We start from the raw sequence: 21798 nt of genomic DNA, 5'->3' as shown, positions 1-21798 counted from the left end.
CTACATTTGATCAACATGCTTATATCATCTCAAGATCTTTCTCATTATCTTTAGCTTTAACTAACCCCGAATCAGTTGTTTGAAATTTAGTTTTATTTCACATGTCATTCTCATATTTAATGCTTATACACAACATACCATGGTGAGTGTTAAGTCCACCGTGAAAGGCACCAACAGCATAGAACATACAAAGAGATCATCCTTTCCTCTCCTTTTAAAGAGTGAGTGCTGTCATGTTACTCTCTCCACACCCAGAGTAGACACAAAAGGGAGGGGAGCCAGGGATAGGGAGGGAGGAGGGGAAAGGGAGCAAAGATGTTTTGTAGGTATTGTTAGTATGCTCTTGAAATCACTCTTTTCTATTTTGCCTACCTTTTTAAGAAGTAGAGTAGAAGAGTAGAAGCTTTTTAAAAAGTAAAATACTCTCACTTTTCAGTCTCAGCTAAAAGTTACCTGTGAATCAGTTCAATACAATGAAAGAAAAAGCAATTCTAACAAATTTCTGGGCCAATTTTTTTTTCCTCCCTTTGACTATGGAGAAAATCCCTGCTCCTATGCCCACTTCTCACTAAAACATGATACTTAAAACTATAGTTGCCCTACAAAGAGAGCCTATGCATGAACCCAGTGCCACACTGAAACTGAACCAGTGAAGCAACCCTAGAGCTGCTAGCTTCTGACCTTTCCTCATGTCACATCATTAGATGGCTTTACTGTGTATGCTACTGTAAGATGAACGTTCTATTATCTGCATCCAAAATTATTTAAAAGTGATTTAAGTGTCGTTCAGCACTAACTACCTACTTTCTTTCCAAGATGAGGCTCTTCCAGAATCAGGGAAAGTGTCTGTTTACAATTAGAGGTTACCCTGAACTTTCTCATCTCTTCCTCCTAAAGCAGATGGAAACCACACAAATGGGAATGGAACAACAACAAAAAATTATGCAATCCAGACTACAAGAGCAAAAAAAGAACAAATTAAAGCTGGGTGTATTAATTTAAATGATGTTGATTTCATAGAATCTTAATCTCAGCACACAACATTTGATATCTATGTAAAAAGAGAGTTGGGAGACTGGAGAGATGATTCAGTGCTTAAGAGCACTGACTTCTTGCAGAAGACCTGGGTTTGAATTCCAGCATTACATGGTGGCTAACAACTATCCATAACTCCAGTTCGAGGGGATCCAACACCCTCTTTCTGTCCTCTGCTGGCATTGTACAACATGGGTATGCTGACATACATGCATGCATAACACTCACACACATAAAAAATTAAAAAATTAAGGAGACAGCTGGTAGAAAGTGGAAGATGCCATTTTTGTCTTTCTCTTCTATCTTCAGAACACTCTATTTCACCTGTCAGGGACCTGGAGGGCTCATCTATGTCTAATGGAAGATGTAGTCCTCCTTGACTTAAATTACTATTCCTTGCTAGGGTCTGAATGCATTCCCTAAAATCTATACATTGAAACTTTACTGCCAATGAGACAGTACTAAGAAATAAGACCTTCAGTTGGTACCTAAGTCATCAGAACAGCACCCTCAGGGTTACTGACCTTAAAAGGAACTAGCATTGGTTCCTTTTCTCCTTTGGTCTCTTATACCATGGGACTTTGTTTATCCTCTTCAGCATACATGACAACATGAAACCTTCTTGGAAGTGGAAAAGCAGGCCCTCAGAAGATGTTGAACCTGCCTCTGCCTTGATCATGAACTTATCAGCTTTCAGAAGTGTGAAAAATAAATCTCTACTATTTACAGACTACCAATCTGTGGTATTCTGTGTAAGTGTTACAATAGCACTAATGGACTAAGACATTCCTACATACTCTCCACAGTTTTGCCTATCTACATTCTACCTTACAAATGTGAACACAAATGTTATTACCTTTGATCTCCAAAGAGGAATTTATTTTTCCTTTCTTGTTGCTATGGTTCTTTTGGCATTCATTGTACTTGCCTTTTTTTCTTAGAAATTACATAAATATCATACATATTTACAGATGACACATAAATCACCTAAGTTATTGCATAGTGTTGTGACTATTAAATATATACATTAATTTTACCAAAATATATTACAATCTCAAGATGGAAACTTCACACAAGGAAGTGTTCACAACAAGACCCCAGATTCACCTGTACCAGGTAGAGTATCACAAAGGACCTTCCTAGATAAGGCAGTTCATTTCATCTTTACCATAGTACAGAGGAAGGAAGGCAGAAAAGAAGGTGCTATTAAGAGATCCAGGCAGAAAAGGCAGCTCTGCCATCCCTAACTCTTAACTTTGGTGTCAAGGTTATACTATTCCTTAGTCAGTACAGGGTGAAAAAAATAGCAGGCAAGCTAGTTCTTTTTAAAGGGTGTAAGAATGAAGTTACACACATTACTTTGACTCATATTGTACTTACTGACTTGAGCTTTGTCTCCTGAGGAATAGGTATACTAGCTGGATAGCTGTATGTTTACTCTATCCTTTCAGTAAACTAAAAGGTACTGTATTACTATCAGGAGGAGAACAAGAGATAACATTGAATTCTGTTGCACTGTTACAAATACACACAGTCACACTCTTCACTCTTCTTGCCATGCTCATGTGTCACCCATCAGCATCATACACAGCATGCACACATTCTGTGTGTCACACAAGCTCTAGTTTCCCCTCCGTCTTTCACACTATCTTGATTTAATGTGGAGCTGCAATGTGCCCATCTAGATTCTATTTCCCAGCCTTCTAGAGCTAGCCTATAAGTAAGATGAGGAAGTCAGGTAGAATTTCTTGGTAGAACAAGAAAGTCCTCGGAAGCACGCTTTCTCAGATGGAAGAAACTTTTTATCTTCATTATTTCTTTCATTCTGTATTGTAACAGCTAGGGTAGCAGCAATCATCATACTACCACAAACCAAAGACCAATAAACACTGCAGAGTTCTTGGTCCTCCTAGCCTTGGACCATATAAACCAACATCAGCTATTATTTATGATTTTCCTGGAATATGAAAAAACAAATCCTACAGTACATCACAGGAGCTCAATTTCCATAATTAGATGTTTGTATTTATAAATATTTCCTAAAAAAAGACCAATAATATATAAAAGCAAACTCAAGCATTCAAAAATTTTGTCCCCAAACTTTGTCCTGTCACCTAAGACACACTGTCACTTATCCACTTTACTAGAACAGAAACTTGATACCTTTGATGATCTCCTCCTCCTTTATCTCCCACATCTCTTAGGCAATCTTGAACTCCTCTTGAATTCTTGCATTTACTCTGTTCCTACTGCTGCTACCCTCATATTAGTCCTCATCGCTGTGTTCTCAAATTATGTGTGTCTATGAGACTCTCCTGTGTAGCTGCCTCAGTCTAGATTTTATCATTTGCACCTTGCTCTCTGAAGGACTAAGAAACCAATGTTCACTTGTCATGGTCTACCAATATCCACAGTGGCTTGAGGTCTTCTATTATGTAGACTACATATCAATCTGATAAATACTGAATATATTTTCTGTATTTGAATGTTTTTCAGAAAATCAATTAATTATATTTTTAGTTGACTGAAGAAGGCCCAGCCAGCCAAGATATCTATGTACACATATTTTTTAATTAAGTTGGGTTTTTTATTCCTAAATTATCACAGTTAGTAGACTCAAATCTATAAAAATTCAGAGGGTCTGACTTTGTATTCGCCTACAAAGATTTGAATTTGCTTATGAATGAAATAATCTAAAGGCTTTGTTTCTTTCAAAAGCATGACTTAATGTAGACTTTACAGGTTCAGCTCTACTCCTTCTCCCAGGAATCAGAACCAATATTACCTCCTAGATTATAATGTGAAAAGCATTTCATCCCAGAAAAATAATGTTTGCCACCATGTTAGGACACAGTTTCCTACTTTAATTTCAACTCTTTCTCCTTTCCTATAGTTTTACTGCCTTTTAATGTTTTGGTTTGATTTTTCTTAATTCAAGGAGATTTCCCATTATTTTACATGGATTTGGCATGATTTTTTTTTTTTTTAATGACATGCTATAATTTAGTCAGGTCTTTGTGAATTTCTGCAAGGAGACTCTCTGGAAAAATCTCCCTCTCACTGCTGGAAATGGAAGTCAAAACCGTGCTTTTTTGAAGAGAGAGGCCATGGTTTATTTCTCAATATTCCCCAAATTTCCAGCATGAAAAGTCTATAGCAAACAAATATGCTCACTTAATAAAATACGCATTACACATGACAGAAAACACTGTCAGGTCTATATTGATAGAACAGTAATTCTATACACTGTTGCAGTGACAGGATTAATTCATCACTATTTCTTCCACTAAGAAAATAGTCCTATTTTAATGGGCTACAGCTGTCTTCATAATTTTTAATGTCACACATCAAATAGCTGAAAGGCCAGAAACATAAGAAAAGCTTGCTTTTAAACAGTACGTTAGATTTTCAAACAATATGCTCAAAATGCTTTTTTCCAGCCTCCAGATCTCTTTAGAGTAAGTATCTCTAATTTTTTTTTTAAATCTTTTTGAGACAGGGTCTCCCTATAGCCCCAGCTGATCTGGAACTCACTAAGTAGACCAGGCTGGCCTTAAACTCACAGCAATCTGCCTGTCTCTGCCTCCCGAGTGCTGTGACTAAAGGCGTGTACCACCACACCTGGCCAAGTATCTCTAATTAAAAAAAATTTATTGAGCTTTTGTACGTTTCATGCAGCAGTTCTTAATCAAATTTAGACACCCCCCTCCCCCATCCAAGCCCCTCCAAATCCCCCCACCGGACCTCATGTATTCTGTCACACATGTTAAGTCTTATCCAGTCAAGCATTTGTACCCTGATATCCTTCAGTACAAATTCTTCCACTGGAGTCTAGTCAACCCATCTAGAGATCATAAGTAAGGCATATTCTCCCTCACCCAGTAGTAATCAATGTCCAGTAGTTCCCAGTCAAGGGCCAGCCCGCCCCCATTTCATATGATTCAGTTATACCACTCCTTGGTATGCACAAAAGACTCATCCTACTGTAGAGATACCTGTACATCCATGTTTGTTGCTGCTCTCTTCACAATAGCTAAGAAATGGAAACAACCTAAATGTTCCTCAGCTGATGAATAATGAAAATGTGGTACGTTTACACAATAGAGTTCTACTCAGCAGTATCTCTAAATTTAAAGCAATGGAAACAATTCTTTAACCCAAGACAATGAAGATTGTATACAGCCTTCTCACTTAAAATTCCTATAGGTGGTACACACTAAGAAATGACACTAGCACAGGTTATCATATACCTTTGGCAAATTTTTGTTTGATACAGAAATGTAAATATCATTTTTTAAAATTTTATTATTATTTTTTTATGTGTATGCGTGTATTGCCTGCATGTAGATAAGGGCACCCGTGTCATGCAATACCCGCAGAGATCAGAAGAGGCTGTTGGATGCCCTGGGACTGGAGTTACTGACAGTTGTTAGCTGCCATGTGGGTGCTGGGATTCGAACCTGGGTCTTCTGCAAGAACAACAAGTGTTTTTAACCACTGAGCCATCGCTCCAGCCCCCAATGTAAGCAACATGTTGAAAGACGCTAACAAAGGGGTGTCTGCAACCCTTTGCTACCGAATAGACAGACTGACTGACAAAATGAGGAATTTATGGTAGAGTCACTGTATTACCTTGAAACACATTAAAGCTGAGGGCAAACACAAGTCCGTTTATGGGCTTTCAAGGGCTAGCCTTTTCATGATGACTGCAGAAGACTTCCTATTGGTAGGCTGGGAGGAGGTGGGGAAGTAGACCAGGCACTGATTCATGCCTTGAAAGGGTGGCTACTGGTAAAGCCAGGGAAGAAATGATAAGAAACCCCCTGGTGTGACTGTCCAGGTCCTAGACCTTTCTTTACTCCTCCTGTACTCCTAAATCACTGAGGTAGTCATATAAGCTAATACTAAAAGTGAAGTTATCTTCCACTCCTCGGACTAAGTCTGAGAAGAACATTCAGAGCATTGACAATTTCTAACAGGATGTATTTTAATATAACAGTAGACAGATACAGATCATTCTGTTAGGCTGAATGAACAAATATGTTAGACAAAAACAAAACAAAGTCAAATAAAACACAGGTGATATTCCAGTACTTTGTTCAGTTTTAAGAGCAACAACAGGACTGGTGAGATGGCTCATGGGTAGAGGTCCTCGCCACTAAAGTTTGGTGACCTGAGTTTAATCCTTACCACTCACAGAAAGGTGGAAGATACGGACTGACTCCAGAAAGTTGTCCTTTGACCTCTACATGTATGTCATGGCATCTGCCCTTTCACCCCCAACATACAAATACTATTTTTCCAAATTAAGAGCAGTAACAACAAAAACAAATGCCAAACAGCAACAACAACAACAACAACAACAACAACAAAAAAAACCAACCAGAAACTCTTCCTAGGAGCTATTTTCTCATGCTTAGTTGGTAACAATTATGTCTCATCTGTGCTCCTAACTCACAAGAGTAAATGAAATTCACTTAGTTCTAAGGTTACAGAAGGGCTTAATCTCCCTGATAAATGATACTTGAACAAGATAACGGTCGGTTTCCTTATCAAGGAAGAAAATGAGGATCTGGATTAGTAATCAAGACTGTTCCATCACATCCTGTTTCTAGTTTGACAAGAAAAACAATCAGATTGCATTCAGATTTACCAAAAACAAAACAAAACAAATACAACAAAAACCCCTACTTCCCACCTTTCAGGAGAAATAATATAAAAATTTCAACTTAATTATGATAATCAGTATCAATACAAAATATTGAAACATTAGTTAAGTTTGAGAAAATAAATATTCTATAAAGCACTGTAATAAAACTGTTTCTGATATTTCTTATTCTCTTAGAGACTACTGGCTCATAATGTACAAATATTTAAAAGCATTTTTAAAAACATAATGGTATAAATTCAGTTCTCATAATGACTCACAGAACTTTGAGGTAACTCTGAAAATTCACATTCATAACAGACCACCGCTGTGATCTACCACAGTGTTGTTGGGTAAATATATTCATGCAGGACACATGTTTACATAGTAAATATCATCATAAAGAGTTGCAGCGTACATACCAGAATCTCTTACATACTATGTAGGTCTATTAATAGCTCAAATTTAAATCCCAAGCTGGCAACACTACCATAATTCAAGCTTAAAAACAGCTGTGCAAATAAAGGGTGAGGGGCAGGTGTGTAAGATACGAAGTGAGGGACATGACATGTTTATCCAAGCAGGGCTAGAACTCCATAGAGCCTAGAGCTTGATATATGGCAGGAGCTATGCTAACTTTGTGCACATAACCCATATGCCTTGTAAAATTGGTTATTTTAATATGATGATTAAACTACATAATGATTTTTATTTTTGTAAAGAACACAAAGTAAATCAACATTTCTATTCCATTGGTAAACATACAAACACTTGCATGCACACAGGCACCCCATCTATATGTACGCATCAATAAAGGAAAGTTATCAAAATTCTAACAGTATCCATAATTATCTTCACTACTGTATTAGTTAATGTGTCTCCTTTCTGTGACAGAATACCTGACAAAGGCAACTGAAGGAAGGAAGGGCTTATTTTGGATCAGAGTTCAAGGATCACAGTTCAGTCCCTCCTGGCAGCGGAATCTCAGCACAGGGGCTTGAAGCTGCTGGTCCCTTGGTACCATCCAAGTCAGAAAGCAGAAAGCAATGGATGCTTGTGCTCCGCTTGCTTTCTCCTTTTTTATTCAGTCAGGGACCCTGCCTAGAATGGTACACATTTAGGGTGTTTTTTTTCTCATATCAATTAATCAAATCTAGATCATTTTTGTGGATGTGCCTGGAGATTTGTCTCTGGCAATTCTAAATCTTATCCGGTTGAGGCTCATCTGAGCCATCACAGACATTCCTTGCTCACAGATGCTTCTTGTTTTAGTCTTTTTCCCTTGAATTCATCTAGCTTCTAATCCATCATTTCATATTTACAACCCGACTTCCTGTACTCTTGGATTTGTGTCTGTTTTCTCCAGATTTTTATCTGAGTTCCATGTTTGGAGAACTTTGTTAAGGCTAAATTGTCCAGCTCTCTGCATGCTGATTTTGATAATACCATTCCGAGGACTTGTAATTCAACCTTTGGTTCAAATCTACAAACTGGCATCTTAATATCACCTACTTAAGTTTATGAAAGGGAAAGGCTGAAATAAGTAATAAATTATTTTAAATATATTTCTAAAAATAATTTTCTCAAATTCTTTGTCTTTTAAAATAATCATAACATATGGTTCACAAATGTGCGGTTTGTTATAACTATCTGCATAGCTTCTTTAAAATACTAGTATTTAAGTCCTCTACCTACTGTACTATATTTAAGACTTCTATGATTCAGAAGGCAACAGGCAGTTCTGCAGCATACTAGTGTCAATTTGATTCAGCTGCACAGCCAGAGTTAAGAAGTACTGCTATAAAATTTTCAAGAATATTAATATCATCCCTCTTTTATTAAAGCAAAGATATGGTGAGAAAAATGGGGCTGCAACATGGCAAACAGCAAAGGTACTTGGCTCTCTCGGACCTACCTTGCCTTCGATGTCAGAGAATGTGACTCAGGCTGGGCAAAACCACAACATAAACCGTTTGTTTTTATTCTTACCACTTGCTTCTCTACATTTTCTTTTATTTCTTGTCCAAAGCATTTGAGGGTAGTCACACTGCATTTATCTCCACCCATTTCACAGATCAATTAGAACTTCACTTTCCTCCTGCTTATTCTTTGCTTTACTAACAGGCAAAACTCCCAGCTTTTTATTCATTTCGGGTAACATGAGAAAAACAAGTAAGATATTATAATCTATTTTCCCCAACTGAAGCCTAGTATTAACCGTTTGATGATACCAATGATTGTCTGTGGATAAAATCTTCCTGAAGATGTTATTATGATTTGATACTGTCTACAAGGAGAGAAAATGAGAGTGTGTGGTGGCCAATCTCTGCTGACAAACTCTCCCAACTCTTCTTTTGGTCTGCCTTGAGGCCCAAAATGTCTAATCAACTCATCTGACAATGGTAACTTCCACTTATAGAAAAGAGATGGCAAAAGATGCCTTTATCTAGACAGGATCCAAGCTTGTTGCTTGAAAATTAAGAGAGGTTTCCATTTCTGGGGTGTAAAAATTTTGTTCAATTAATTTACTCATGTGTACTAACTAAATAAGTGAACCAAGAAGAGGTTCTTGAGAAGAGGGGTATAAAGTAAAATGAAATTAGCAAGAAGGTCTCATTTGCTATTAAAATTGTGTTTTGCTACCCAATAACAAACATTAAGGCGACAGTTTTTTCTAGGCATATGAGGAAGAATGTGACAGGAGAGAAGACAGCCACACATACAGTGACAACGAAAGTCAAAGAGGAAGGAATTTAACCCTAAAACTCTCCACCCTATGCCTTTGCTTTACTGCAGCCTCCCTACGGCCTTATCTGATTAAACTCTTATCAATCTTTTAAGATGTCCTGGGTATGGCTATACTGGAATATACCTTCAACTCCTTACACTGAGCTAGGTATGATACTCTGCTATAAAATAACAGGGATATAATATTCTGTGTCACAGTAGAGTGGCATTTATGACACAATAGCAAACAACATTTACAATACTGTTTTGAAATTAACGTGAGAAGAAAACAAAGTTAAACACTGGTACCATGTTTTGTGCTTTCCAAACTCTACCATGTGCTAATCATCTGTTTACTAAATTTTGATTTATTAACAGTACCACTGCTTAAAGCAAATATTCTTATTTAGATCTATAAAAAGCATGGTATATGAAATGCTTTGGAAAAATCAAACAAAGATCAAGAGAATACTCTCTACAACTGATATAAAAGATCAAGATATATTATTTAAGAAATATAAAGTGATAGAACAGTTTATGTTTCTTTCTTAAAATGTAACAAAATGTGTATATACATATGTACACTTTTATTCTGGAAAGTCACAAGAAAACTAATAATATGAGTATGGAGACTTTGCATTTAATTTTTTATCTGTCCTATACTCTAGCCTCATGATTTTCAAAAAAAAAAAATTTAAGTTACTAAGGATTATCTGGTTCCTAGAATTAAGAAGTTTTTTTCCAATGAATTTCTTTGAAGGTAAAGATAGTGTCTCATATATTTTTGTATTATCACCAGTCAAGACAGACTGGAAAACAGCTGACGTTCAGTGAATGTTTTCTTAACCAAACTCCACTTCTCAGCTACTTGACTGTCTTTATCTCTTTCCTGAAATACTGATTTTTTTTTTTATGAGCCCTCCCCAATTTTCTTCTATTATACATAAAGCAACAAGTCTAGTGCCTCAAAAATACTTGTTGCTCAGTAAACATTTGTGCAATTCAGGGCTGGAGAGATAGCTTACTGGTTAAGAGCACTGGTGCAACTGGGTGTTCTTGCAGAGGACCAAGGTTCAGTTCCCAGCACCCACATGGCAGCTAACAACCATCCATAACTGCAGTCCAAGGAATCCAGTGCCCTCTTCTGACCTTTGTGGTCACTGCACAACATGGGTGCACTTACACACATGCAAGCAATATATTCATACACATAAAATACTAAAATATTTTTTAAAATATTGCTCAGTTCGGGCTGGGCTTTGGTGGTGCATGCCTTTAATCCCAGCACTAGGGAGGCAGAGGCAGGTGGATCTCTGAGTTCAAGGCCAGCTTGGTCTAAATAGTGAGTTCCAGGACAGCTGGGGCTACAGGGAGACCCTGTCTCAAAAAGACCAAAAAAAAAAAATATATATATATACATGTATTGCTCAATTCAATCATCTACCTTCTTACTTGTATAAAACACAACTACAATTACAGGAAACAGTGGCCTCCCAATTCCTGACCATTTCAATTGTCTATTAAACATATATTCTGTAACTAGTCATCCCTCTCAGTCATGTTTCAGTTGATGTGCTTCCTTCTGAAGATAAGGAGCCCTGTGAGAACTCTAGAGGTTCACTATCAAATTTTCCCTTGGGAAGAAAGAAAAGGGAGTATGAGGCTGTGTGTGCTTCCTGTCTTTTGCTTTAGGTTTGTCAAATGCCTGTTCTACTGAAACTCAGTTTAAGAGGCACAGTCAATGAATGCTTGTTAGCAGTTTAATACAATTATCTATTCAAAAAGGTATTAAAAGAGTGGTTTAAAATGCGTTGGTAAAGGAGTAACTAGTCAGTGTCTTTTCCCAATCTTTGTAGGAGTAATATTTAAGAACAAGGTATTGGGCCAGGCATGGTGGCACATCCCTTTAATCCCAACTCAAGAGAGAGAGTCAGCAGGTGGATCTCTACAAGTTCCGGTCATCCAGGTTACACAGAGAGACCATCTCTCAGAAAAAAAAAAAGAACCAGGTATCCAATGAATAATTCACCACTGACACTTCCTGACTGCATAAAGCAGTGAGGCTCATGTTAATTGGACTCTACATATTTGACAACAGCCAGACAGGGAAGAAATAAAATTATTCGTAGCTCATATGACAAACGCTGATTTAAATGGATTAAGAAATAAAAACATCCCTACTCATTGCAACCAGCTCAGGGAATCACTCCAGAGAAAGAAAGTGGAAACTGTGCAGGAAAGGGTAGGAAAGAGTAGACTGCATTGTCCCAAAGATAAGAGGATCCCAGAATTGGGGGGGAAGTGCTGAAGTTTGGTGTGACTCACGGCGACTGCTAGTGTCCAACAGGCCCAGAGATGGCTATCCTCTGAAAGACTGAAAAGGAAAGGGAGAGGCATCTTGGAAGAAGAAGGCATCCTTTGAGCATGATGATGAAGTGTAAGGAGAGTACAATGGCACTGAATTACAATGGCACTGAATTACATACTCCTGCCCCCAAATTAGGACAAGTATAAACCACATTTCACTGTACTGACAGAACAGGAAGCTCTTGAACCAAGAACCAAATAACCAAAGGCTGATTATGAGAAATAGTATATTTAATATTTATAAGCTATAATAATATAATTGCATTTAATATTTTTAGTCATTTCATTTGAAAAGATCTATAAATATATTGAAAAATAATTTTGTATAGATAGATAATAGAAATATTTTCACCCTCTTTTTAAAAAAATTTTTATTGAGCTTTTGTAATTTTATACAACAGTTCCTAATCAAATTTAGGCCCCCTCTCCCATCCATGTCCTCCATCCTCCCACCAGACCTCATGTATTCCACCATACATATTAAGTCCCATCCAGTCAAGCATTTGTATCCAAGATGTCCTTCAGTGTAAATTCATCCACCAGAGTCTAGTCAGCCCATCTAGAGATATGTAATGCTTACTCTTCCTCATCTAGCATCAATCAGTCTCCAATAGTTCTCAGCCTAGGGCCGGCCCACCACCCATTTCTCTCCTCCCCTCTGGGCTCTTGTTTAAATGAGTGGGCACAGGTCTTGTGCTCAATTTTAAGCTTTTTCCTTGAATTTTTAATCTTCAAATTTTCTTTTAAAATATTTTTAAATTCTATGTGTATGAGTGCTAGGATTCAAACCTGAGTCCTCTCCAAGAGCAGCCAGTGCCCTTAACCACTGAGCCACTGCTCTAGCCAGTCTTGAAAATTTTTGTACTTAACATGACAATTATATATTTACTATCTAAATTAAACTCTTACTTTTGCCAGTGTCTTTCCCTCATTCTCTCTCTATACACCTTTTCCACATGACACTTTTCATAACTTTGACACAATAATTCTAATTTAACTATACTATACAAATTTCTTTTTACCAGTTCTAAAGATGGTTTCTTTCACCTATTCTCCTTTGAATAGAGTTGTATTAATTTGAATTTTGACCTTTTGGATTTTTGACTAAATAAAAATAATCTAAATATCCTATTCAATTGGGTTTCAACACTGAGGGAAAATAAGCAACCAATACCATCCTTATATATATACAATTCTAACTTAAAAATTCTTAGCCAGGGATGCTAGATATTAATGATATCATCAAACCAATATAAAAGAGAACTGCTTGGGCCTGAAGAGACAACTTAGAGGTTAAGAGCACTGGCTGCTCTTGCAGTGGACCCACCAGGTTCGATTCCCAGCACCCACATGGTGGCTAACAACTGTCCATAACTCCAGTTCCAAGGAATCCAATGCCCTCTTCTGACTTATATGGGCACTGCAATGACACAGGTGCACTTACACACATGCAGGCAATACACTCATACACATAAAATAAAAACAGTAAGAATTTCTTTAATAAAAAAGATAACTGCTAATATGCAGAGACCCGAAACTATTTAATTTGAAACTGCAGCCTTGAAGCTCTAACTTATAGACTTAACATACAAAATGTATGAAACAGGTGCTATATTACAAACTGCCAATATATTCTTTACTTTGCTCTGCAGACACCTTCTGAGTCCGTAAGAGCACAGACTGAATTTTTTTAAAGGAAATCACAGTGCTTTAATTTTCAAAGATGGTAGAAAACTAAGTATGCTAGGTTTTCTTTTTTAAAAGAAATATCAATTTTTCAGAAATGGAGAAAGCTTTAGAAATGAAAGCAAACCTTGAATCTCGATATTTATGGCAAAATAACAGATTTATTATTGCAGTAAAATTCACAAGTATTTCAAAAATATAAGTTCTATAAAATATACAGCATATATTACATAATTTCAAATATTTGTAAATAATTCAGTGTTTGCTGTTTATGGCCAAAGAAGTGATAAAAACATACATAAAATTGACACTGCATCAAATTTCATTAATAATACTGATAGTAAATTTGGAGGAAATTAGTTATTATCCTCAAGCCACAATACTGGCCAAAATAGAAAAAAAAGAGGGAGAACCAGAAAACACTTGTCACTACTCAAATAAATACAAATGAGATGTGGAGAATTAGTACCTTTATGCTGGCCTTCAAACTCTTCAGATAAGAGGTGGTAGCAACAACCCACACTGCAAACTCCCTTGACCTCAGACTTGGAAGTAAATATCCTCAGAGTATTTGCTGCCAGATCACCACAAGTATGCAGACCTACCATTAAACAATCCTTTAAAGAGAAGGAAAAAATAAAATTTGGAAATTAAAAGGAGAGGTAAAAAGGATTCAGGTGAAGATCTTAAGTGTCTTTTCAAATATGTAAGCCATTTTGTAATTATCAGTTCTATCTACAAAGTATTACATTTTTTTATATATTCAAAATGAGTAATTGCCTTCTTAGGTAAAATGGCCATGATTTCTTACCATAACTTTAAAAAAAAATTTTTTTTGGTTTTCACTATTCATATTTTCTCTCATCTCTTTTATACCTAATATCTGCTTAACAACTAAATAGTGTAAATTAAAAGTTAGATCAAAAAATGTATCATACACTGAACATGTAATGTCACCCAATCTTAGAAAGAAAAAGGCAAATTCTACCTCATATGCAGATTCTATCTTATACATGTATATATGTAAAGAAATGCATGTATGAACATACTATAATATTTAGAAGAAAACAGGAAAGAATAACTTTTTAAAAGGTACACTAATAAACTCATATATATCTATATATATATAGATATAAATACGTCTTATACTTTTTGTAAGTCCTTTGAATATTCTTTGAAAATATAACACATTTTCGATGCAATACATCCCTTAAGTGGCAATGTCTACATGTGATTTTAAAAGGATTGTTACCTTACTGTGAAATACGAACTTTAAAGTATCTTTTTCATTGTTTGAATATTTCTGTATACTGTAGTTTTTGTAAATATTAATAAACTTACTATATTTTATCCTTTAAAAATTAAAAAAAATCACCTACAGGCATGATTTTATTTTCCTTATAAAAATTAGATTTTTAACTTTTCCTCGTATCTGGATTATATGGACCAAAGTAATATCTTTGATAAAATCATTTCAAATAGTATTTAAATTGTGATTTCTTTTTTAATTTGCTGAATTGCTGCAGGACCTAAGAGACAATCTTCTAGCTCATTTCATTTTAGTTGTGTCTTGAGCTTCCTTTTTTTCTTTTTTTGAAACAGTGTTTGCTCTATTGACCAGACTAACCTGAAAGTCACTCTGTAGCCCTGGCTAGCTTCAAACTTGTGGCACTTCTCCTGCCTCAGCCTCCCAAATGCTGAGATTTTATGTGTGAGCCACTATGCCCAGCTTTTTTTCTTTTTCCTAAGCAGGATCTCTCTATGCAGCCCAGGCTGTCTTTGACTTCAGGATCCTCCTGCCTCCACCTTTCTGCATCTTATAGGTGTATGCCACCATGCCCAGGGTGCATACATTTCTTATCATAAAATTCCAAGATTTTGAGAAACTTAAGTGAAAAATGTACTAATTTAAAAAAAATTTACATTAAATTAACGAAGACTGGGACTGAAGAAATGGGTCAGGGATTAAGAGCACTTCCAGAGGACCAGAGTTCAGTTCCCAGTCCTCATGTCAGGTGGCCCACAACCAGCTATAACTATAGCTCCAGGGGACTGGAGGCCCAACACCTACACACGTGACATTCATGCACAGACACATACATACACACAGAAATAAAAATAAAATCTTTTAAAAAATGAATTGAGGGCTAGAGAGATGGCTCAGCAGTTAAGAGCACTGACTGTTCTTACAGAAGACTTGGGTTTGATTCCAAGCACTCACGTGGTTGCTAACAACTGTCCATAACTCCAGTTCCAGGGGATCCAATGCCCTCTTCAGAACTCTGCAGGCATTACTTGACACTGGTGCACTTACACACATACAGGCAATAACTCAAACACATAAAATAAAAATATTTTTTAAAAAATTAATAGAGACTATTTGTCCCTAAGAAATACTTAAGAATAACCTAATTACTGTTTTATACTCAAGTTGAGTAAGGCTTCCTTTAACTAATACCTTTTAAAAATATCCCTGGAGCTGGGTGTGATTGTGTACTCCTTTAACCTCTGCACTTTAGAGGCAGAGGCAGGCAGAACTCTGTGAGTTTGAGGCCAGTATCTACATAGCAAGTTCTAGGCCAGCCAAAGTAGACAGTGAAACCCTGTCTTAAAAAAGAAAAAAAAAAAATGTGTGTGTGTGTGTGTATGTGCTCTTCTCATAACTAAATATTCATGAAGAATTCTGGTATCATTTGTTTAGCCATTTCTTTTGGAAAGATCTGTAAAATTTAACAAGGACTCTAACAGCTATAACTCTAACAATATAACTCTAACAGCTACGTTGTCTTTAAGAAGAGTTAAGGCAAATGTTCTCTAGAAACTTTTGTATGACATTGTTTTAACAAACACTATTGCTTTTAAGATATACTGCCTTCTCATTACATAATTTGACATTCTTGTAACTTGGAAAAAATTCAGGCCTTAAAGAATACTCATAAGCTATGCTTAGTGTAGGAAGCTACATTATCTGGTCAACAAAATGTGCTAATACCTCTTTATCTCTTCTCATTGTCCTGAATTGATTACCAAGTACACATGAATTAAAATATCACACTGCTGTATACTTACTATGTTAATTAAAAACAAAATAAAACCTATAAAAACATTTAAGAATTTTCTTAGAATTTTATTTTTTAATGTTTTATTTATTATTTTTATTTTATGTGTACAAGTATATTGCCTACATGTATGTAAGTGCACCTGTATCATGCAGTGCCTGTGGAAGTCAGAAGAAAGCATCAGATTCCCCTGGAACCAGAGTTATGAACAGTTGTTGGCTGCCATGTGGGTTCTAGGAACCAAGTCTGGGTCCTCTGCAAGAGCAGCCAGTACTCTTAACCACTGAGCCATCTCTCCAGTCCCTAGATTAGAATTTTGGCAATACCTAAATTGTAGATATAAGAATGTGGTTTACTGACTAGCTTTGTTTACTTCTATGTAGAAGTGAATTGAGGAGGGAGTTCTGTATTCTACAGTATTTTTTATTAAATTTTGACAGTGGTGGATATAATGAAAGTCTGTTTAGGATTTTATTCTTGGTCTTTAGGATTAATGTGGTCTTTAGGATCAAATAAGATCACACTAGAGCAGCAACAAGCTATTGAAACTGAATTCTACATTGATACCATTTCTATAAACTAAAGGATTCAAAGTGGAATCACCTCCAGATCTTTAATGATGTCATGCAGTTCTGAATCAGCCTTGATAAAAGAGGTTACCGGTGAGTATATACTTGATTCACTTGATTCTGATGTCATGCTTCTTCTCCCTGTACTGGCTTCAGACATTTCTCTGTTACGCACTTGGGATGAAGAAGCAGGCTCTACAGCATTGACAGGCAAAAAGTCTATGAGAGAAAAGGCATTTTCAAGACACAGATTTTCTTCTTCAAGTGGTTGAACACGTAGATTTTCCATTTGTTTTCTGATGTTTGAAACTGCAGACCCTGAAGTATTTGGTAGAACGCCCGAGGCAGACATCTTTTCTTGATTTGCAGGGCTGTCGTTACATACTTCCTCAAAATCTGCCTTACATTTTATTTTCTTTTTCAGTTTTATTTCTTCTGCCATTTTGAATGGCAGTTCACTGGCGTCTCCTCTTGACTGAATATGATACAGTTTCCAATGTTTCTTCAGTTTCCTGTTCCTCTCCTTAGCTCCATGAGTATTGATATTTGAGGAATCAATGCCATAAACTTTTAAGCCATATTTTAAGGACAGAAAGGAGCTTAGGTAGCCTTTACCAGAACCCACATCAATTACCTGGAGAAAAACAAGTCATTTCAGGATTTTAGTCAGCAGTAATAGAAATATTCCAGATTTTTTTTTAAGATAAAGAAGCAAATGGATTGTACCATTTATATAATCTGTTATATTACTATTTTAATGCTTTGATTTCTATTAAAGATTGATCATTGTTCGTATTCAACATTTTCCTAGTTACAGCTAATATTTAAATCAAAAGAAACAAGTAAATGGCATAAAGATTTGAAATGAAGAGGAAAATATGTTTTTACCATACATGACATGATTGTCCCTCCAGAAAATCTTGAGGAATACATTAAAAAGCTGATGAAAATAGGAGGTAAACTTTGCAATGTGTCAGGGCACACAGAAATTAGGAATGAACCACCAGAACATATATAATATAGTAGCAATGAATAATTTAAAGTAAAAATGTTTAAATAAGATAGTATACATATAAAATATCTATCAGTAAATTTAACGAAAAACTTCAGAGAAGACCCATAGAGTAAAAACTATAAAACATTACATTTAAATGTCAAAATGAAGAGATCCCTCATGCTCATGAAATAACAATCTCTACCGTAAGGTGGAGGAGGAAATATTCTACAGAAAAGCACTTTTCTACACCAAGAAGCATTTTCCACAACTGCTTATAATTATCAGTCATCAAACCTCAAGTTGGTAAATATCTAAACTGTACCTCAATAAAACCAAAGTTTTATTGAAAATTAAATATTTTATTCTAATTTGTTATTACTATGTCATGAATAAATGGACAATTTCAGATATACTGTCAGCAATCATTATGTAATCTTGTTACACATATCTTTAATTCCAAAATTGAACCCTGACACTGAAGGAAACATTCCTATGTTTAAAATAATCCCTGTCTTTAAGTCATCAACATTTTCAGGTGTTGCAGTTATATTAGTTCATAGCTAAAAAACTTCAGTAAATAATGTCCTAAAAAGAAAAGATTAACTCACAAATTATTCCCCATACTTTATGCTAATTTCGGGATTATATATTATGGGAAATATGAAATTATACATCTGTAAAAGCTTATACACACAGACATACTGTCCTTTAAGGAAATATAAATTATAACTAAAGATATCTCCAGAAAAGGCAAACCTCTCCATTCTTTTCCCCCATAAAACACATTCACGATGCCAATTACAAGCTTAGTACTTATAACCAGGGGTTTACTTGTAAGCATCAGCATATTTGTTCCCTTAAATGAAGATGTTTGCTTACCAAAACTAATTTAGTTCTAAGATCTGCTTATGATCATTCTTTTTGTGAATCAAAAAAGCTCTGGATAAAGTGATACCACAACAAATTTTGAACTGTGGCAGATGCCACAATATGGTAGTGTCTAAACAAAAAAGGTTTAACTCCTGGAGCTGTTTAAACCAAGAGTGAGCCTGATATGTTCTCAGAACTGCTCCTTTCTGGTTTCTCTTGGAACTGTTCCTCCAATGAAAGGCATACTCTTTTATTTAAAAGCTACATCCAGTGAGGAGAGGAATGAGGAGCTTTGTCTTTTAGGGAAGAATCTGCCTTTTCTGACTACTACTAAGGCAATCACAAACAGCTCTTATCAACCTAGGCCCACAGGTTGTTCTCAACATAAACTGTGGACAATTAATTGCTTCCAATGTTGTTGCTTTTAGTAATGATACTTTCACAACACACACACACACACACACACACACACACACACACACAGACACAGACACACACACACACACACACACACACACACACACACACACACACAATTATTCTGGGCCAAGGGCGAGGAAAGGTCATGAGGGAGAAAAAGGGACTATAGTCTAAGATTAAAGTTATGTGTTTAGCTCAGCTTATAAAAGTTCATTAAAAGAGGGGCCCAAGGCCTAGTAGGATTGTTCATATTCTAAACAAGCTGAGGCAGTGTTAAATGATCTCAGAACATAAGACTAGTTTAGGTTACAAGATTAGACAGGATAGGAGGCATTTCTAGAAAAGTCATTCCCACACTGAACAATGAAGAAAATTCATTACCTCACTTAAACAATGTTGCAATAATGTGACTGCACCTTTGCAAGACATGACCAAGTAAAAATAATGCTAGTTTATTGTAATTTCTGGAGTTACAAGATGGCTACTAAAACTCCAAAAGCCAAGTATCCACAAGACAATGTCTAAAGCCCTTTTTTCCAATGGAACAAACTTTCCTACAAAGTCTGTCAGTCAGCTTTCACTTACACCTTATTGACCCTTTCCTCTTTCAACATGTAACATGTAGAAGATTAGCAATACAAAGAAAAAATGGCAATTAAATTACAGTAGTGGGAATCTCATAAAGTCCAACCTTTTACTTCAAGTGAGCTGGGTAGAACTGCCAAATCTCTACTCATGTATCCTCTTACCCATTACAGAATTGCTGGATCATCTGCCCTGGTGCTACAGGTGTGACGATAGAGGTGGTGGCTCTTGTCAAATACCTACTTCTGATTCTGCTTAGAGATGTCCCCACAGAAATATTATACACAGTGGTTAAATTTCTTAATATTAGCATGGTACTATTCTTCGAATAAAAAGGTTACAATATTCTTCAATACAAAATGTTACATTTTGTTGACTAACTACCATTCTAAGCTAAGGATCCTGAAATTTGTTAAGTTTGACTTGGAAGTCTCAAGAATTTCATGCTCATATATTAAGTCATCTACCTAACATTTCTAATCAAATGCTTAATAAGCATCTCAAATTGAAACTGAACTTTCTGTGTGGGTTTTTCTTTAATATTTTAATTGATTTTATTGAGACTATGATACATGGTGTGCTGGATAGCTTTAGTTGTCAACTTGACACACCTGGGTTGAGGGAGCCTCAACTGGAGAATTGCCTCCATTGGACTGGCCTGTGACCATATCTGTCGGGTATTTTCTTGATTGATGAGTGATTTGGGAGGGTTTAGCCCATGTGGGTGGTGTCACCCTGGGCAGGTGGCCCTGTATTATACAAGAAATCAGCTTGAGCATGGGCCAGAGGAGCAAGCCAGTAAGCAGCATTCCTCCATGACCTGTGTTTCAGCTCCTCTCTCCAGGTTCCTGCCCTGAGTTCTGACCTTGGGCTCCCTGATGAATTGTGACCTTAGAGATATAAACCATCTCTCTAGACCCTAAGAGCTAATTCTTAAAGAAATCAGATTAAAAATCTACAAAGGCAATGGTAAAATAGAAAGTCAAACAATAGAAATATTTTCTTCATAACACAATGGAAAAAAAAGAGATCCAGTGGCTGCAATGGCTTTCTGTCTCCTTCTGAATAAAATCCCAGATGATCATAATGGCCTTCAAGAATCTGAGAGTCATAATCTGTCTTCTCCAGCCTCAGTTCCTATTACTTTTCCTCTTGGTCACTTGGAATCAATATGGCTTCCGGACTAGTCCAAGAACTAAGTAGGCACATTCCCACTTCAGCACCACCTAATACATCACTTCCTTCTAGTGGAAAAGGGTTTCTTCTAGCTATTCCAATGAGTAGTTCTTTAGCTCCTGAAGGGGGTCTTACTCCTATCTTCATAATGAAGTCTCATTCCTCACTGAAGTAACTCTTCCTTTTCTTTTTGATTCTTTTCCTCATTAAAACATATTACAACACAATATAATTCTTTTATTTCTCACTCCTTATTAAAATATGAATGTCTTGAGAGAAATTTTTTTCTTTGTTCATTACTATAAGCTTAGTATCTTAAGTAGAGCTTACGGCACATGGTAGGAGCTAAAGAGAATACTGGCTAAATAAATGTGTGCAAGCATACAGTTATGAATGAATGAACACATTTTATAATGAACAATTAACAATCCTTGGTAAGTGAATGTGAGAGAAAATGTGAGACATGTAGGGCACAGCGTGGTTGAGGCAGAAATGAGCTCTGTGTTTTCCTCTCTAGGTCTCTGTGGTCACTGTTAAGGTTAAGTACTTCAGAATATGTGTCTCTAGCAACAAAATGTATATTTATTAAACATATTATATATATATATACACACACACAATACTACTAACTTAAACATTGACAAAAATCAAATAATGTTG

The 21798-nt window shown here is 36.1% G+C and overlaps 1 protein-coding gene across 2 annotated transcripts in view; it reads right to left on the bottom strand.

Annotated features, from left to right (window-relative positions):
• The window catches only part of Mettl25 (methyltransferase like 25), a 119321-nt gene that overhangs the window by 82277 nt on the left and 15246 nt on the right, over positions 1 to 21798 (bottom strand). For both annotated transcript variants that reach the window (XM_008852320.3, XM_029555726.1), the window contains 2 exons: positions 17125 to 17724; positions 13932 to 14079 (listed from right to left, as the gene is read on the bottom strand). In XM_008852320.3, coding sequence (XP_008850542.1) covers positions 13932 to 14079; positions 17125 to 17724 — 748 coding nt within the window. The remainder of the gene's footprint in view (positions 1 to 13931; positions 14080 to 17124; positions 17725 to 21798) is intronic.

This window comes from Nannospalax galili, unplaced genomic scaffold (genome assembly GCF_000622305.1).
Source record: "Nannospalax galili isolate Female #2095 unplaced genomic scaffold, S.galili_v1.0 scaffold390, whole genome shotgun sequence".
Classification (NCBI taxonomy): domain Eukaryota; kingdom Metazoa; phylum Chordata; class Mammalia; order Rodentia; family Spalacidae; genus Nannospalax; species Nannospalax galili.
This window is presented reverse-complemented; position numbering and strand designations above follow the sequence as displayed.